Raw genomic sequence first — 17925 nt, forward strand, 5'->3', positions numbered from 1 at the left:
GTGTGTGTGTGTGTGTATGTGTGTGTCTGTCTAATCTATGAAATTGTAAAAAGAAACCGCTTACATTTATACAGACAGTCACACACATTCACAAAGGCATCCAAACATGTGCACGTTCTTCTTTAAAATCACTTTGTGTGTCTGTGTTCTTCAGATGTGCGGGTCAGTGTTGGCAGCTGTGGTGGGCCTGGTGGGGTCCGGATACTGTTTCATCATATCAGGGTTCGCCTTGGCACAGGGTCCCCAGTGCTTTACCACTTATGGATGGACTTACCCCTTTCAAAATCAAGGGGGCAGGTAGGGAGATACTGTACTGTGTGTGTGGTGGCATGGGGGTGTATAAACAGATGAGAATGTGTTAGTCTTCTAGGGCTGCAATTAATGATTATTTGAATTGTCAGAAATATTTTTTTTTATCAATTTATAAAGCATTTAGTGTGTAACATGTCATGAAATAGTAGACCCAAAGTGAAAAAGAAAATGAGGAAATCCTCACATTTGAGAAGCTGGAACCACTGAATTTTTGGCATTATTAAACATAAATGATTAATCAATTATCAGAATAGCTGTTGATTGATCAACAGGTCAGTCATCTCAGCTCTAATTTGTCTTGAAGACTATCGGTATTGTAAACTGAAAAGTACATTTTGCAATGGGTTTTGTACAAGAAATAAACACGGTAGATCTCAGTGCACTTGGCTGAGATGTTTTTATGCAGCCATGTAAGTTTTTTTTTTGTGAAGCACTTCTTGCGATACTACTGAACCTAATAATTCATGACATCATTGGTACAATCCCAAAAGGGTGCGGAAATGAAAAGCCAGGTGTTTTTACTGAATGCACGACAACCAAGTGGCCCATTTCAGTCCAGCTAAAGGACTGAAGTATTGACATGGTATTTTTTGTTTTATATTTGAGAAAAGTAAATCAAAATTTAACTGCCAGGCAATCCTATACTTGTGTGTGTCAATTCTATACTTAAGTGTGCAAAGTGTATGAAATGGCACATGACCATAGTAACAATACTTACCTTCATGCTGTGTTACCAGTTAACTTTCCCTGTTGAAAGAGATCTATCCATGGGTAAAGTACAGACAGTTTTCCTTGTGTCTGCAGTAAATGGCCATGGTAGAAGAATGATAATACACCACAAGTTGCCCTTTAATGTAGTCCACCTTGTTTGATATTTTTGGACCCTTGTCATGTATTAAGGCTTACACATGTCTTCAATAAATAGCATAGCACATTAAGAATGCAGTGCAACACTCAGTAGCTGCATTTCTACCAACATTTTATCATCAGCTACACCTTACTGTTACTATTGATTCTCTGCTTATCTCTCTTTCTCTCTCTGTCTTTGTTTCAGGTATCTCGTACAACCAGACACTTGGTCACAGTGTCTTCAGCCGGCTCATATCGTTGAGTGGAACGTAACTCTGCTGTGTGTGTTACTGGGCCTGGCTGTGCTGGAGTTCATCATCTGTCTCTTACAGCTGGGAAACGGTTTAGTCAACGCAGTCTGCCGGCCCTGTTGCTATAAGCAGGAGTATAGTCTTAATGCTTAGTCAAACACGCACGCGTATGTAGTCTCACCTGCAGAGACAAAAGTGCATGCGCACACATAAAATTCACACTCATGTATGTACACATACAGGACATTAATGGACACATGCATTATGCGGAATCTTGCCCAGCACCGTGTGTGAGTGAGCACAACACAACCTTTCTCCTTAGACACTCGTACGCCTGCAGTATCATGGAGACCTGACAGCCAAGTCAGTGTAACCGCTATATTTTCAAGCTTTCAATTTGCACTGTTAAAGTGCCAAAAATCACTATGCAGTCATTGATGATGATTGATGACATTTCAAAGGTAAAAGGTTATTAATTGATGATAATAATGTAGGTGTGTTTGCCAGGAATAGTCCATAAAAGAAAGAAAAAATACATCTTACTTTGTACCTGTTGAAAGTAGGTTAATCAGACACATGTACACATATAATAAAGATAAAAGTATCATTGATATTAATAATTATTGCGCAGTTGTCACACAATGGTTTGGAAATCCATATAAAACAGAAACTTTCTGGTGTCTATTTGTTTGTTGTTTTTTTTTAAAAGGAGGTTAGGCAGAATTGTGTCTTACACTTGAGTGATAACTGTACACTCACTTCATGAAATCTGTATTCTTAATGCCAAGGTTGCTCACTTTGGATGCTGTTTTTATTGAGATGATACTACAATTCAAATCACAATGTCATTACGCCAGCTTATGACATAAGCTTTTGTGTCATTGTGTGTGTCCTTGCAAGAAGTGATGCACATTTCCATTGTCTTTCATCAGCATCTTGCCTGACATGATTATGGCGAGGCAACAGGAAGTGTCCTTTCTTTCCAGCTTTATTCTTGTGGTTCCAACATGTCTACACTGTGTTGGATCAATTAAGGATTACCAGCAAATTTGTGTGTGTTTGTACATTTGTTTTTCATTTTTAGAGCATTATGTTGTAAATTGTTTTCTTTGCGCCTTTCTGATGCTAGATCAGTGTTAAAGGACATTTTATATATATTTTAGTGACATATTTTTATAATGTATGTTTGTGCTGCCTTGAATAAAGAAATGCCTATTTCCACTTGAAGTATCCAGTGAGTCATTTAGTTGAAGCTGAATGTGCAGCTGGTCTTTGTCCACCCAATAACAGTTTTTATTAATTGTCAGGACATTCAGCAATTACACGTGATGTCTTTAGACAACACACTTAAATCCCCAAAGATGTTATTGGTAAGCAGTGTGTTACATACAGCAGCAATATACAGTAGATGTGTGTACGTGTGTTTGCATGTTTGACTCCCCTCCTGCACTTCCTTCAATCTGTTCCAGTAAATGACGTTTCCATCAGCTTATCTGATATCCTCTTTTTAGTTCAACATCATTAGCTTACCCACTCACTCTTAGAGTGGAGGGGGGGCTCTAACACAAATGCACTATTAGCTTATGCGTACCCACCAAATGTTGGCTTGTGTATGTGTGTGTTGGCATGTAGCCTGCTCAGTGTGTTGTAATCAATTCCTGGACTAAAGTTTCTCTCCTGGAGTTTCCAGAGTTGCCTGTTTTTGATCCATATGAGGATGCAAACTTAGAAAACTTGTGTCCCTGACCCTGGGAGCCGAGCACATTGCAAGTCCTTTTTCAGCAAATTAAACAAAATCTTGCAAGTCCCTTTCATAATGTGTCTGTGTGTGTGTTCTTTTCTATCCATGGCGCAATATGAGTAAAATTGCTTTATAAGCCTTAAAAACAATGATAAACCAGTCTTGAAAGTTGTTAATTGACTAGAAGTAGATTGAAGTAATTTAAGTCCATCCATCCATCGTCAACCGTTTATCCTGTGTACAGGGTCGCGGGGGGCTGGAGCCTATCCCAGCTGACACTGGGCGAAAGGCGGGGTACACCCTGGACAGGTCGCCAGTCCATCGCAGGAAGTAGTTTAAGTGAGATGTTAAAAGTAATTAAACTGCCTAGCTTGGTTAGACTGTGTTGATTAGGTCAACACAGTAAAATACATGAAATATGCAAATATAAGCAACTAAATCAGTAGTCAGCAGTGCCCTGGATTCAGAATGTCTTTTTAAACTAACACGGGACAGCAGTATTGACTGGATCAAAAGTCACAGTGTTCTCATCTTTGTCTAAACATGACTAGATTTTTGACTGCATTTACACAAGCACAGAAAGAAAATTGACTTTTGTACAGATCTGGTTTTCTATATTACTGCTAAAAGAAAATTAAATACACAAAGTTTAATGTAAATGTAACTTTAATCTAATCTCTTCATGTTTGGACAATCAAATGTGGATGACGCAGACGCAAACATTTTCTGTTCTTATGCAAGTCTAACCTTTTGATCAGGCTGCCAGTAAACTCACTCTCTTGCCTTGCTGATAGGTTTGCTCAAACCCTGTCTATTGGTCAGTGACCCCTCTGCCCTGCTTGGCTGTCCCTAGCTGTAAGTCAGCTGGGTGAGTATAAAGACACACAGAGTCTAAAGTCTCTCAGACAGACTGGCTGATAAACCGTGGTCAGTTGTGTGCAGTTGTTTTTATTAGTATAATCTGCTGGATCACTGAACAGAAATAAAGACTTGTCTTCCTCCTTGGCAGTTTTACTGTGGACTTGTAGTTGGTGAAGTGCCAGCGCCATATCTTCAAAATGCATCAGTTGGGGTTAAAAGGAGTGTTGCTGCTGTGTTGTGCAGCGGTATGTGTGTCTGGGATGAGGAGAGAGTACTTCCTCAAGATAGAGGAGGTGTCTTGGAACTATGCCCCAAGTGGAATGAACATCATTCAGAACCGCACGCTGCAGGAAGATGAGTAAGTACACAAAATACATTGTCTTGATAATGTTCAGAGTCAGAGTCAGTCAGCCCCAACCCTCCTGGAGCTCGTCCAAACTGCAGCAGCTTTGATACCAAGCAGAGAGACTAAATCTCGCCTGCATTAGCCTCCCTTTAAATTTAAACATTTCTACGTTTTAAGATTTGTTTTGGGACTTGCATCATATTGTAATCTTGTATTTCCCCAACCTCTACTCCACATAAAAAACTGTAGCTACTTCACCTCCAGACTCAGAAATACTGACCATTACTGTTCTCCATTATATGCTCTCTATTAAAATCATGTGTATTTGAGCAAGTGTTTACAATTGCTTTTTAGTCTACACATAATTAGTACTACAGTCACTGCTGTTGAAAACCATGTATCTCCAAAACATCAACTTGTAATGACAAAGCCTTATTTTTACCTGTGATGTAATATACTCTTAAGATAACCCAATCGGTTTTTAAATGGTTTATATATCTTTAGAGGCAGGATCATCTTTGCCAACATGTAAAGGAACTCTTAATCTTTAAGTCTATCTGAGAAAAAATCATCAACATTACATATGGTTTTAATTAGACAGCAATGTGGTGTTTGTTTTACATTTACCTGTGTCTTTTTACTGTTCCTCCCTGTAAAAGCACTTTACTCCACATACTCCAAAAAGTACTCTAAACTGACTTGAATTTAAACATGTACATGAATCTAGATGAATATTAATGTCTTATATCACTGATGTATTGGGACTCATGTATACAAGCTCATTTCATACACACATAGAAAGCACATATATGGTACACAAAAGGTTTTTGCAAAACTGGGCAAATATTGATTAACACTAACAAGACAGCACACACATATTAGACCAGGAAAACAAAACACAATATGAAGTACCTGGCAAATACAAGATCACAATTATTATTAATTACAGTTATGAATATATGATATACAATATATAACATAAATTGCACTAAAAATCAAAATAATCTAGACTACAATGGCCATCGCAATTGTTTTGTTTATGCAGCTCATTGTTACTTAACACCTGCAAAAATGTACATAAATGAGCATGCTTCCTGATCATTTTCTGATCTAAGTACACATGTTTTTGAGTAATTCCCAGTAGACATTTTGACATGTCACATAGTAGGAAAAGCACAGGTGTTATTGTTGACATAAAGTATTCTACTTGGGTGAGCTAGTTTCAGGGTCCTATTATTCTGCATGCACACTCTCTTTCATGGCGTACTGGGACACTTGATGGAACAGAGCCATCATTAATGTTATTGGTAATACCTGTACTTAATAAGCAAGTTATTAAAATGATTTTAAGCATCTACATTATCATTACTGTGTTTTTTTCAGTAACTCTGACCAATTTTGAAATGTAGTCCTCACTAGTACAGTAGTACCTGAGACACACATCTCATTCTCTCTCTCTCTGCCTGGATTTCTCTCAAGAGAAGCCTCAGTCTTTTTAAAGAGAGGCCCCCAGCGTATCGGCTCCACCTACAAGAAAGCTGTGTATAAACAGTACAGCGACGCCACCTACAGGACAGAGGTGATCAAGTCAGACTGGCTAGGCTACCTGGGACCCCTGTTGATGGCCGAGCTGGGAGACACAGTGATTGTCCACCTGAAGAACACGGCATCCAGACCTTACAGCATCCACCCACATGGACTGAACTACAGCAAGGGCAATGAGGGTGAGGAATTACTGAAGTGAGGCACAAATCAGTGCAGACTTATCAAACTGATAGAAGCCCCTTGGATGAGAGGTGAAGCGTTCCAAATATTTTCACTTAGTTTCAGTTACCCTTGATTTTACAAAGACAACTGATTGGTATGTTTGTGTGCTTGTATCTGTCTCTTCAGGAGCCCTATACCCAGACGGTACTGGTCCAGAGCTGAAGAGAGATGACTCAGTAGCTCCTGGTACTACATTTGTGTATGAGTGGACCGTCCCAGAGACCCACGCCCCAACATCAGATGATAGCAACTGCATGACCAGATTGTACCACTCCCACATCTACACACCAAAAGATATCAACTCAGGACTAATAGGACCCCTCATTGTCTGTAAGAGAGGTAATGGAAATATTTTAACCTAGTGTCAGTAGGGGAACTGATTACATTCACTCAAGTACTGTATTTAAGTGTGATGTGGCGATGGAGTAGTGGATAAGCAACATGCCTCTGGTGTGGGAGACCTGGGTTTGATTCCCACTGCGACATCCACTGGTGTGTCCCTGAACAAGACACTTAATCCCTAGTTGCTCCAGATGCGTGTGACCTTTGACATATATAGCAATTGTAAGTTACTTTGGATAACAGTGTCAGCTAAATAACTAATTAATTAAAGTGCACTTTTGAGGTCCATTTTCTTCTACTATATACTTCTTCTCCACTACATTTTATAGGAATTTATTGTACTTTTTACTCCACTAAATTTATATAACAAGTTATTAGTTAACCTTGCTAGTTACTAGTTACTTTTTAGATTTTACATTAAAAGCAGTTGATCTTCTTAAAGAATATGATGCATTGTTATATATTTAACTCCCCCCTAATTAGCAGCACCTTGAAAAGCTACAGTATTAAAATGCAGTATTAATAAATAATATATACAGTACTAACACTGATAGATGCCATTCTGCTGCTGATAATACTTCTCTACTACTTAAGTAACATTTTGAATGTAGACTTGTTCTTGTAATTGAGTATTTCTGCATTCTGCCACTTTTAAGCAATGGATATGAATATTTCTTTCATAGCTGATCTCACAGATTAGATTTCAATTCAGCAATGTTTTTTATAGGGATGAAACATTTAGTTCATTAATGGACAACTAGCCGGGGTCCCTAACAAGTGGAGCTGATTTGTGATTTCAAAACCAACATCTTTTTTGAGGTGCACCCCAACAGTAATTAGTGAATATTGACAAGGTAAACAAGAATGAAAACTGACAAAAATGAATCATAACATTATTGTTTTGTTCCATTAAAAGGCCATACTAGTTGGCAACTTACATGATGCAATTATTACAGTGAATTTCATATAATTAACTTCAATGACAAACTGTAAAGCCGCTGAAAATGATTTCTTTCTAATTAATGATTTCTTTCGAATTAAATATCCATGACTGAATAAGCAACGATCAAAGTAAAAAATAAGATATTTAACAATTATTTTTAGGAGCTGGTTACTCACAAACACAGATAATCTGTTTTAACAGGACTGTGTGTGGGTGTGGTTTGATCAGATTTGATTAACCCTGAGCAAACAACCTGTCATCAGCCTTTGGTGTGAGAGACCCGGGTTCAATCCCCCACTGTTACCCATCCACCATTGTGTCCCTGAGCAAGACACTTAACCCCTCGTTGCTCCAGAGGCGTGCGACCTCTGACATGTATAGCAATTGTAAGTCGCTTTGGATAAAAGCGTCAGATAAATGAATAAATGTAATGTACTGTAAGAAGAAAACAGAAATCTCTCATGTGAAATAAACTAAAACAGCACCAAATTTGGCAGAAGATAGTCTGTTCATGTACAATCCTATCAATAATAGCAATTGAAATAGGTTTTCAAAGCCTTAAGTGGGTTTACCCTTTGGTACATCAGTGCACATTATCATAAAATGCCCTCTCCTCTGTAGGAACTCTGGACTTACATGGAGACAGCTCAGGAGACTATCTGTATGCTCTGATGTTCATGGTGTCAGATGAGAACTTCAGCTGGTACCTGGACGACAACATCAGGACGTACATTACGAATCCCGCCAGAGACCTGAAAGAAGATGAAGATTTCATAGAGAGCAACAAAATGCATGGTGAGGGGGAGAATCCAGGTCCACAAGCCCATATACTGTACATACACATATAAACACCTCTAACTCTGAGTGTGGATTGCAGGTATAAACGGTTTTCTGTATGGTAACCTGCCTGGACTGAGCATGTGCCAAGGCAATAAGATCCACTGGCATATGATTGGATTAGGCAATGAGGTAACTATTGTATTATTAGTATTATGACTACTAACCAGAATTGCTTTTGTAATGTTTTTGTTCTCGAATTTAAAAGTTTTTTTATAGTGCAACATTTTCTTCATGCAGTGTACAAGAGTTAAGAAACATAACTAACCAATATTCTAAATTAGCCACAATCTTTTGAAGGGATCTTTTTATGTACATTTAGAAGAGGCTAAGTGTATTTGGAAATGTATAACGTGTTACAAAAAACAAAAGTCTGTTGATTTTATTTTTGTTATTGAATTTACATTTGGTTACATATTGTCTTGGTGTTTGCTACAAGCACTCAGTCTAAACCTAGTTTAAATGTCATCCATCTACAACAGGTGGACATGCATTCAGTTCATTTCCATGGCCAGATCCTGACCACTCAGAACCACCATACAGATACAGTCAGTCTTTTCCCCGCCTCCAGCGCTACTGCTGAAATGGTAGCTGACAACCCTGGACACTGGCTGCTCACGTGCACTGTCAATGACCACTTGATGGGTGAGCTCCACATCCTCCGTTCCTAATATGAAGTTAATCACTTCACAAAGATGATGGAGTTTGATTTGAGCAAGACGTTTTGTCTCCTAACAGAATAAATATTTAATTTGGTTTGAGTTTTTGTTTTGTGTTTTCTTCCAGCTGGAATGCAGGCTATATTTGAGATCAAGAAGTGTTTCCCCAACGTCCATAAGCCCCGTCCGCACGGTGAGCTCAGGCAGTTCTTCATTGCTGCTGAAGAAGAAGTCTGGGACTACGCTCCTACGGCGCCTATTGATGGGTTGGTTATTGTACACACAGACATAAAATGATCCTGGCTGGTCTTGATGTTTCTGTAAGCGACTACCTATTCCATTAATAATTCATACTTGTGTGTGTGTGTGTGTGTGTGTGTGTTGTGTGTGTGTTGTGCGTGTAGTGAAGCAGACGTGTTTGTAACCAGAGGTCAAAACCGTATTGGAAGCCGCTATAAGAAGGTTCGCTATGTGGAATACACTGACAACACCTTCACAACAAAGATGCTACGTACCCCAGAGGAGAAACACCTTGGAATTATGGGTAATCCAGAATGGGCTGGGGTTGGTAGCACTTTTCCAGAGAATTGCTCTGGGAGGCAGAAATAATGTCATGAGTATAGCTAAATGCTCTCTAAATGTTACTGTTATTTGGGTAAGAAAAACATCTTATCTTCTAGCACCACCATTGTTGAAGGTATTTAGGATTATAATCTTAGTCATATTTTGGATAAGATTCCTTCTTTGCTTTAACAGTTTGCCAGTTAGTTAAGGAACCATTACATGACAGGGCTGGTTCTAGACACGTTCTAGATTCTGTGTTCAATTCAGGATTCAACACAAATGTTTGAAATACGTCGGCCGGATCTTGTTACTATGATGAGATATCTCCTAGTAAAATGTCATCTAATGGTCTGTTGTCCTAAATTTCCAACAAACCAATAACTCTTTGTGTGTGTGTGTGTGTGTGTGTGTTTGTCTCCATCCATTTCTGCAGGTCCTGTGCTGAGAGCTGAAGAGAAAGACACTATCAAGGTGGTATTTAAGAACAAAGCCACCCGGCCTTACAGTATACAACCGCACGGTGTTCAGTACAGTGTAGAACAGGATGGGACACTCTATCACAATGAGCTGGAAGGTTAACACATGCACACACACCCTTATATACAAATATCAGTGTATCAGATTATACATGAAAAGCCTCCTCTCCCTTTTTACGTTTTCACCCCCCCCCCCCCACCCTACATCTTCTCTTCAGAGTCCTATACAGCAAAGAAAATGCGGGAGCTAAAGAAGGAACCAAGTGAGTTAAATCTGTAATTACGGTACCAATCTACTGTAAGTTAGCATACATTAACTTATTATAATCAGTTTCCCTTTCTTTAAATAAATGTATTTATTCAGGAGTGGTGACCCCTCCCCCAGCTGCTTTGGTGAGACCTGGGACGGTGTACACCTATGAGTGGATGGTGCCAGTGGGTGCTGGTCCGGTACAGGGGGAGGCTGACTGTCTGACCTATATGTACTACTCTGGAGTGGACCCCGTTAAAGACACCAACTCTGGACTGGTTGGACCGCTTCTTGTCTGTCGACCTGGATCTCTGAAGAAAGGTGTACAGGTGAGAAGAGAGTGTGACACTAAATGTAAATCATCAGTTTTTAATATCAAGAGGTGTCACATACAAAAAATAAATCAGGTCACATCTCGTTGGATCTGGTATTTTCAATTCTGATTTGTGGGTTATTTGCAGCATAGGTGTCCTCAATCTGATACAAACAATAATTCGACATTTTATCACTCAAATGTAACATGTCAGATGTTACCGTGCTGTTATTGGAGGAATGATGGAGGACAGCTGCAACAGAGGTCTGCTGTGAAGGGACACAAAAAGTGTATAAAAATAGACTGAATGGCCAGGTTAAAACCCTTAAAACAGCCATCATTGAAGCTGAAGACACGATTGAAGAAAGTCGTCATGGCTGGGTAATGTGATATATTTTCAACTTCAGAAAGGGGTCGGACCGCCAGAAAGGTTAAGAACCCCTGATCTAGAACATCAGTCTGTTGGGTCCTTGGTGATGTTCAGTGACAAGGAGGACTTCTTCAGATTGGATATCAACAGCAATGTAACAACAAAATGTGGCATCTATCAACAACAAGATCTAAGAACTAATCAGAGCAATTCAAAAATAAATAATGAAAACAGATTTCATCAGTGTTTTTTATTACCCCTTGATGCCTGAATGTATTTACAATTATATATAATAAAAAAATGTTATTTGTGTTTTTACTTTCAAGTTATTATTATTAATTTGTCTATAGCACATAGAGTAGATGCAATTTAGTGACAACAGGCATAAACCAGTGCTTGCAAAAGGGTACGTATCGAAATGTGCACAAACTGGCATTGGGGGAAAACGCTAACTCGGCTGCAGTCTGATTTTAAGGATAATTTAAGTGGTGGACAACAAAGTTGTACCTAAGTACGTTTACTCAAGTACTGTACTTGCTATTTGCTACTTTATGCTTTTACTCCACTACATTTCAGAGGGAAATACTTTTTACTTTACACTTAAAATGCAACAAATTATTAAACAGTTAACCAGTGGTTCTGAAACATTTTGGCTTGTGACGACCACTTATGCATGAACAGCATCTGGTTAAGGCTCCTTGTCACTTTTCAGATGTCTATAAGTTGTTGAGCAGTTCCACCACTTTGTGTCGAAAAGTGATCGGGACAAAGGGGTTCAGATTAGGGGTGTGAAGAGACACTTAGTTCGAGAGATGTCACAATATGCGATATTAGGTTCACCAGAACATGATGAAAAGATTCTTAACAGTGTTTTAGGGATTTCCTCAATGCCAAGATATATGAGCGGGGGTCTAGGGGGACCTTCCCCCAGAAAATTTTGATCATTAAAAACTTCATTTCCTGCATTTTGGTGAAAGTTTCTGCACCAATTTATTTTAATTGCATTGGATGCTTTCTAAATGTGCACATAAACCTTTCTAAAGGTATTTTCATTTATTATTTAACTGCAAGCTATATTTCCGAAATTTTTTTAAGAAATTATGCTTCAAAAAAAGTTGTGGGGACAAAATCAGCTATTTCAAAAAGTGGTGGGGACATGTCCCCAGCGTTTCCAGTGTAAATGACACCTATGAGTTCCACCATAGACATTTTCCTTTTAAACGTCTCTCGATTACAATGAAGTCATAGATTTGTGTATCAGAACGTTTCTTCTTCCCTGTGACATTATTCATCCCATGACCCCTCAGATTTATCCTGTAACCACTGGAGTGTGCTTTACCCCTAGGTACCACTACATTAACCTGTAAAAAGCAGTCAAAAGTAGCTCCATCTTCACCAGCTACACAGTAAAATGCATCAGTCAAGGGGCCATAATGAGTACTTTTACTTAATATATTATATAGTATACACTGGTACAATATATAGGCCTACTACTATAATTTTACTAAATTAGGATTTTGAATTCAGTACTTTTACTTCTATTTCTATTTTTACTGAAGTGGTACTTTTTATATCTACTGAGGTTCATACAGTACTCTTCTGTGTGTCTATTCAGACTTTAGAGCCTATTTAGATCATACCAGTTGCCCGCCTGTAAGCCAAAATGTATTATTAAACCACAATTTGACACATTTCCTCTTCTTTTGTCTCTCTTCCTCTCATATAGAAAAACTATAATAAAGAATTCCACCTCATGGCCACGGTGTTTGATGAGAACCTGAGCTGGTATCTGGATGACAACATTAGGACCTTCACCACTGCGCCCACCACTGTTAAGAAGGAGGATGAGGGCTTTATGGAAAGCAACAAGATGCACGGTGTGTAGGAAACACATATTCACACACACTGATCACCAGGAGGCTCAGATGGGGTTTAGAGTCCCCCCACAATCATTCACTAAAGATGTGACTTCTTGCTACAATTCTTATTTTTACTTATCATCATCACATTTTACTCCTGAGATAAACACTGAGGGTTTAATTTATATGACTCTCTCTTTCAGCAATCAATGGGTTTGTGTATAGGAACCTCCCTGGCCTGACCATGTGCAAGGGGGATAAAGTAACTTGGCACCTGTCAGGACTGGGATCAGAGACGGACATCAATAGTCTTTACTTCCAGGGAAACCGCTTCATCTACCGCCAGAACAGACGAGACACCATCAGCGTCTTCCCTCACATCTCACACACTGTCACTATGGAGCCAGACAGCATGGGTATGCACACACATACACAATCAATCACACAATTCAAACAGAGCCCAGATATGACAGGCAAACTTTTATGTGTGTATGTGACCCAAACATATCAAAAAACAAACTCCGGGCAGAGAAAATATGGAATGGAGAAAACTAAACCACTAACAAAGCCACTAAAAATTTGGTTAGTTTATTGACAACATTCCATATATTTATATATATGTATGATGTCTACCTTTGTTATACAGGACTTATTTCAATTGTTGTCCCATTAAATGTTTGAAATGAAGAGACATAATAAACTATCTAAAAATACAATCCTAAATCATGTGAACAAATAAAAAGAACAACTTGACTACTAGTCCCATCTTTCTGAAACAAGATACTTATGGCCCTTTTACATACAACGTCGTCTACCTGCCCAGGGACTGCAGATGAAAATCAGATGTTAAATGTGGTACAATGATAAATGGTAAACACTACAGCTGCTAAGCATGTCAGCACTGTCATTGTGAGCCTGTTAGCATGATGACCTTAACATTTAGCTAAAAGCAGCTCCGTGCCTATGTACAGCCTCCCACCTTCAGACATGTCATTAGTAACATAGAACCTATTTATGTGTATGCGATGTCAGCTGGGTTTTACAGTGACCAGTGGATTAGGATTTGAAATGCAGGATTAGTTATCTGGCAGTCAAAGAAAAATAAGTGAAAACAGGTTGATTGGAAGAAGAAAGAAACCATCTTCAGGCAAACCTGAACTTGACTGATGCCTGGGCTTAATATTAAGCCTGTCATGTGTATTATATATTTTAATGTTTGTGTGTGTTTCAGGTCAGTTTGAGGTGGTGTCACCTACAGTAAACAATTATCGTGGTGGGATGAGAGCCAACTACACGGTAGAAAAGTGCAGCTTTCTTCAGCGTCAGGGGGAGATTATGCTGCATTCAAAAACCTACTACATCGCTGCCATGGAAACAGACTGGGACTACGCTCCGAACCGCACCTGGGAGACTGAGATGTTCCGCGGTCATGAGAGGTACAGTACCACCTGCACATGCACAAACTGAGTTGATTTACCATATCTGATATGTTATGTTTCTTATTGTCAATGAATACAATGCATTGATCCTACTAACAAGCATTGCCTGTGTAATGAAAACTTGATGTATCTTAGACCTTTTAAAGTGACATCAGGGAGCCACACTGTTGCACTGGGTGTTTCTTCATTACAATGAACAATGGTAAATATATGTTTGAGACCCATTTTTAAAGATTTACTTGTTGAGATATAAACAAAGAGCTTAGGGCTGAGAGCCACAAATCTCCTTCCTACTTCCTTACAATTTTCTTGGACTTTGCACAAGTAGATTATGTCTTGTTTTCAATGTTTTGTATTTTTATTGTAACCAAACAGACAGACACGGATTCATGCACAAACATATTTACATACAAATGGAACGCTCAAACACATCCAACATGAGGTGGCTGTTTGATAGTAAACACAAACACAAGATTACAAACAGACACCAATCCTCACTTATTCCTCTGCCAAATAAGCCTGCCTCTCTCCCTCTGCAGTCCTGCTTCTGTCTTCCTGGACAAGCAGGGTGGATTTATAGGGTCCCGTTACAAGAAGGTGGTGTACCGCCAGTTCACCAATGACAAGTTCACCAAAGAGGTGGAAAGAACAGCTGATATGGAACACCTCGGCATTATGGGTAGGCATTCAGGGCAGCAGAAATGTACTGCTGCAAACTGTGATTGCAAAGTAAAAGCCAAAGATTATACTATACATATGAACCATTATAGATTTTTATTTTACCAACTTGTAAATAGAAAAACTTCCCTTTGCCCAGGTCCAATGATTCATGCTGATGTGGGAGACAAGGTGAAGGTGGTTTTTAAAAACATGGCTTCCAGGCCTTATTCGATCCACGCCCACGGAGTCAAAACAGAAAACCCTGATGTCTACCTCACCAAACCAGGTACAGACAGACAAGTAGAATATCAGCTGACAGGGAGGCAGACAATCAATAAACATTGCAAATCGAAAATCCTGAAATGGTTTGTTTAAATTGTGGATTTATTTAAGTATTAGCTAGTTAATGGGTGGCGATGGAGCAGTGGATAACACACATGCGTTTTGTGTGAGAGACCTGGGTTCAATTCCCACTGTGACCCATCCGCCATTGTGACCCTGAGCAGGACACTTGTACCTCCAGTGGCGTGCAACCTCTGACATGTATAGCAATTGTAAACTGCTTTCTAAAAATGTATTAATTTTCCGAGAAGATCAAAGGACTGGAGCCTGAAAACTGAATTCCTTTATAGTAATTGGTCTTGGTACTATCTGCCCTTTCACCCAGCTCTACTAGACTGTGTGTAACTTGAGTTTTATCAATATAGCACAAGCTTCAAAACCTTGAAAAAATACTAAAATGAAAATTTAAATAAAAATTATTCTTTCTCAGGTGAGACTCACTCCTACTACTGGTACGTTACAAAGAACACAGGACCAACCGCAGAGCAAGAGCAGTGCTCTGTGTCAGCATACTACTCCACTGCTGATGTTATCAAGGTATGCAAATACACACGCACACGCACACGCACACACGCACATGTGCTTATGTTGTCTCCCTGCCTGCTAGGACCTGTACAGCGGTCTGATTGGTCCGTTGGTGATCTGTCGCCGTAGCTGGGCCAGGTAGGTGTTTCTACATCTGTACATTATGACTGAACTATTCAAATTAGTTAATACTGCAGTATACAGTGTGCTTGTGTGATTTTCAGGGCAGGTAAGTATACCGCAGTGCAGTTTTACAAACTGTGTTTCTTTCAGGACTTTAGGCGTGAAGAAGGAAGTAGAAGAGTTTGCTTTGCTTTTCCTGGTTTTTGATGAGAATGAGAGCTGGTAAGTAAAAAGAGTCTCAATACTCACATAATTCACAGGCCTCTCTTTAAATATTTCTTATTGGGCCTGTTTTATCAGAAGAAAATAATTCAAGTTAAACACGTTGACCTCATTTGTCTGCTTTGGTTAAAGACAACCATTATTGACCTCATGATACACATCACTGTCAGAATACACAATACAGCTCTGTATGTGGTGTTAATATCATTCTGTAACAATGCCAAGAACAAAAACTGCTGTGCATTTATTAATTGGCCATTTTAAAAAAAATTATTACTTTTATAATTCCAGGTATCTGGATGAAAATATCAGGACCCACATCAGAAACCCTCGCGCAAACTTGAAGGATGAGGAAACCTTTATAGAGAGCAATAAGATGCACTGTAAGATAAAAATAATTTAACTCCATCATTTTCTAAAGAAATGTCCTAAAACGTTATTACATTAATATATGTGTGTTTTTGTGTTTTTCTGTGTATGCAGCCATTAACGGTTATATGTATGCAAATCTGAATGGTTTGAACATGGAGGTTGGTGACAAGGTGTATTGGTACCTCATGGGAATGGGAAATGATGTGGACATACACACTGCACATTGGCATGGACACATGGTAGAATATAAGGTAACCTAAATTAAAAATACAAACATGCAAGACACACCTACAAAATCACACATTATACATGCTCACTATATATGCTCACTAGTACAGACAAAAACCAACTCTTCTTTCTCTCCAGTTGGGTGGAGGTCCTCGTAGTACTGATGTGTATGATCTGTTTCCAGCCACCTTCCAGGTAAAACCTCAAATCTGACTTGGCTTCAACTGATTTTATTTGCAAAGGACACAAAATAGAAACACAAAGATTTCTAAATGAATATCAACAATTGAAATAGCTAATACAGATGAACTTTTAATTAAGTTTGATTACCTCTTCATCCTCTTCCTGTTCAGACAGTAAAGATGCGTCCTCAGTACCCTGGTACCTGGCTACTCCACTGTCACGTCATTGACCACATCAGTGGTGGCATGCAGGCGATTTATACTGTTACTGAGAAAGGTATGGAAACAAATTGGGAAAGAGAAACAGTAAAGGAGGATAATGAGGATGCTGTGTAGGGAATAACATGTTTCATTCTCTCTGACAGCAAAGAAGAGGGGAATCTTTGGCTGAATAACAGAGAAAAATGGATCCAGAAAGAAAACAGCAAAGACCAGTTAAAATGTCATTTCATTACTCAATTTACTAAACTCTTGTGTTTTATAAAGCTGAGATAATTACAGGTCAGAATAAAAACATCACAACCCAACAGTTATTATATTTTATAATGTGCAATATATTTTCCAAATGACAGTAAGACTGTAAATAAAAATAAATAATAAGATAATAAATAATGAACCTGATTCTCATGTGTGGCCTGCAATCCCAGCAGTCAGGCAGCAGGGGGCACTACAGCCTGACCATTGTCATTACATTATGTGGGGATCTGCTGTACTTTCAAGAAACAAAAATCATTACACATTATCATTACAATCACATATTGTTTTTTCAGTGATGTAACTATGAACTATGATGGCTGTAGAGGAAACCTGTATCGTGTGGAAGAGCATCTGATTGATGACAGTCAGGTAGTGTTTTTGGCCCTGATCCTGACCTGAGTTCTTTATTATGGGGTATCTGTGAATACTGAGTCTGATACTACTGATATGTACACTGAAATAACAGGTGTAGCCTTATTTTTCACGTCCATCTTGATCTAAATACTGAGGGTCCTGGTTTAAAACTATAAAGATGATATGCTTAAGTTATTGTAATTAAGTAAGTAGGAAAAATAAATTGTAAGTAGGAAAATGTGTTTGTTTTGAAATACAAAA

At 38.8% G+C, this 17925-nt stretch overlaps 2 protein-coding genes across 3 annotated transcripts; both read left to right on the forward strand.

Moving 5' to 3' along the window:
• The first annotated feature begins 76 nt into the window (after positions 1-76).
• On the forward strand, positions 77-3226 carry LOC123971154 (transmembrane 4 L6 family member 1-like). The gene is made up of 2 exons (XM_046049815.1): positions 77-297; positions 1367-3226. The coding sequence occupies exons 1-2, from the start codon at positions 107-109 to the stop codon at positions 1563-1565; spliced, it is 390 nt and encodes a 129-aa protein (XP_045905771.1). The 5' UTR covers positions 77-106; the 3' UTR covers positions 1566-3226.
• Positions 3227-4104: 878 nt separating this feature from the next.
• LOC123971697 (ceruloplasmin) lies at positions 4105-17454 on the forward strand. 2 transcript variants are annotated; one of them, XM_046050698.1, is made up of 24 exons: positions 4105-4372; positions 5840-6084; positions 6254-6466; positions 8034-8207; positions 8290-8381; positions 8732-8894; positions 9036-9174; positions 9313-9452; positions 9906-10046; positions 10167-10211; positions 10313-10527; positions 12608-12758; positions 12944-13156; positions 13972-14176; positions 14719-14858; positions 14997-15125; positions 15612-15718; positions 15789-15844; positions 15980-16051; positions 16343-16434; positions 16535-16674; positions 16790-16846; positions 17005-17110; positions 17199-17454. In XM_046050698.1, exons 1-24 carry the CDS (start codon positions 4212-4214, stop codon positions 17222-17224), a joined length of 3222 nt encoding a protein of 1073 aa, XP_045906654.1. In that variant the 5' UTR covers positions 4105-4211; the 3' UTR covers positions 17225-17454. The 2 variants fall into 2 exon arrangements, with proteins under 2 accessions (XP_045906654.1, XP_045906655.1); XM_046050699.1 differs by lacking the exons at positions 4105-4372; positions 5840-6084 and adding an exon at positions 6135-6156.
• Positions 17455-17925: the final 471 nt, after the last annotated feature.

The sequence above is a fragment of the Micropterus dolomieu genome, linkage group LG05 (assembly GCF_021292245.1).
Source record: "Micropterus dolomieu isolate WLL.071019.BEF.003 ecotype Adirondacks linkage group LG05, ASM2129224v1, whole genome shotgun sequence".
NCBI classification, from domain to species: Eukaryota; Metazoa; Chordata; class Actinopteri; order Centrarchiformes; family Centrarchidae; genus Micropterus; species Micropterus dolomieu.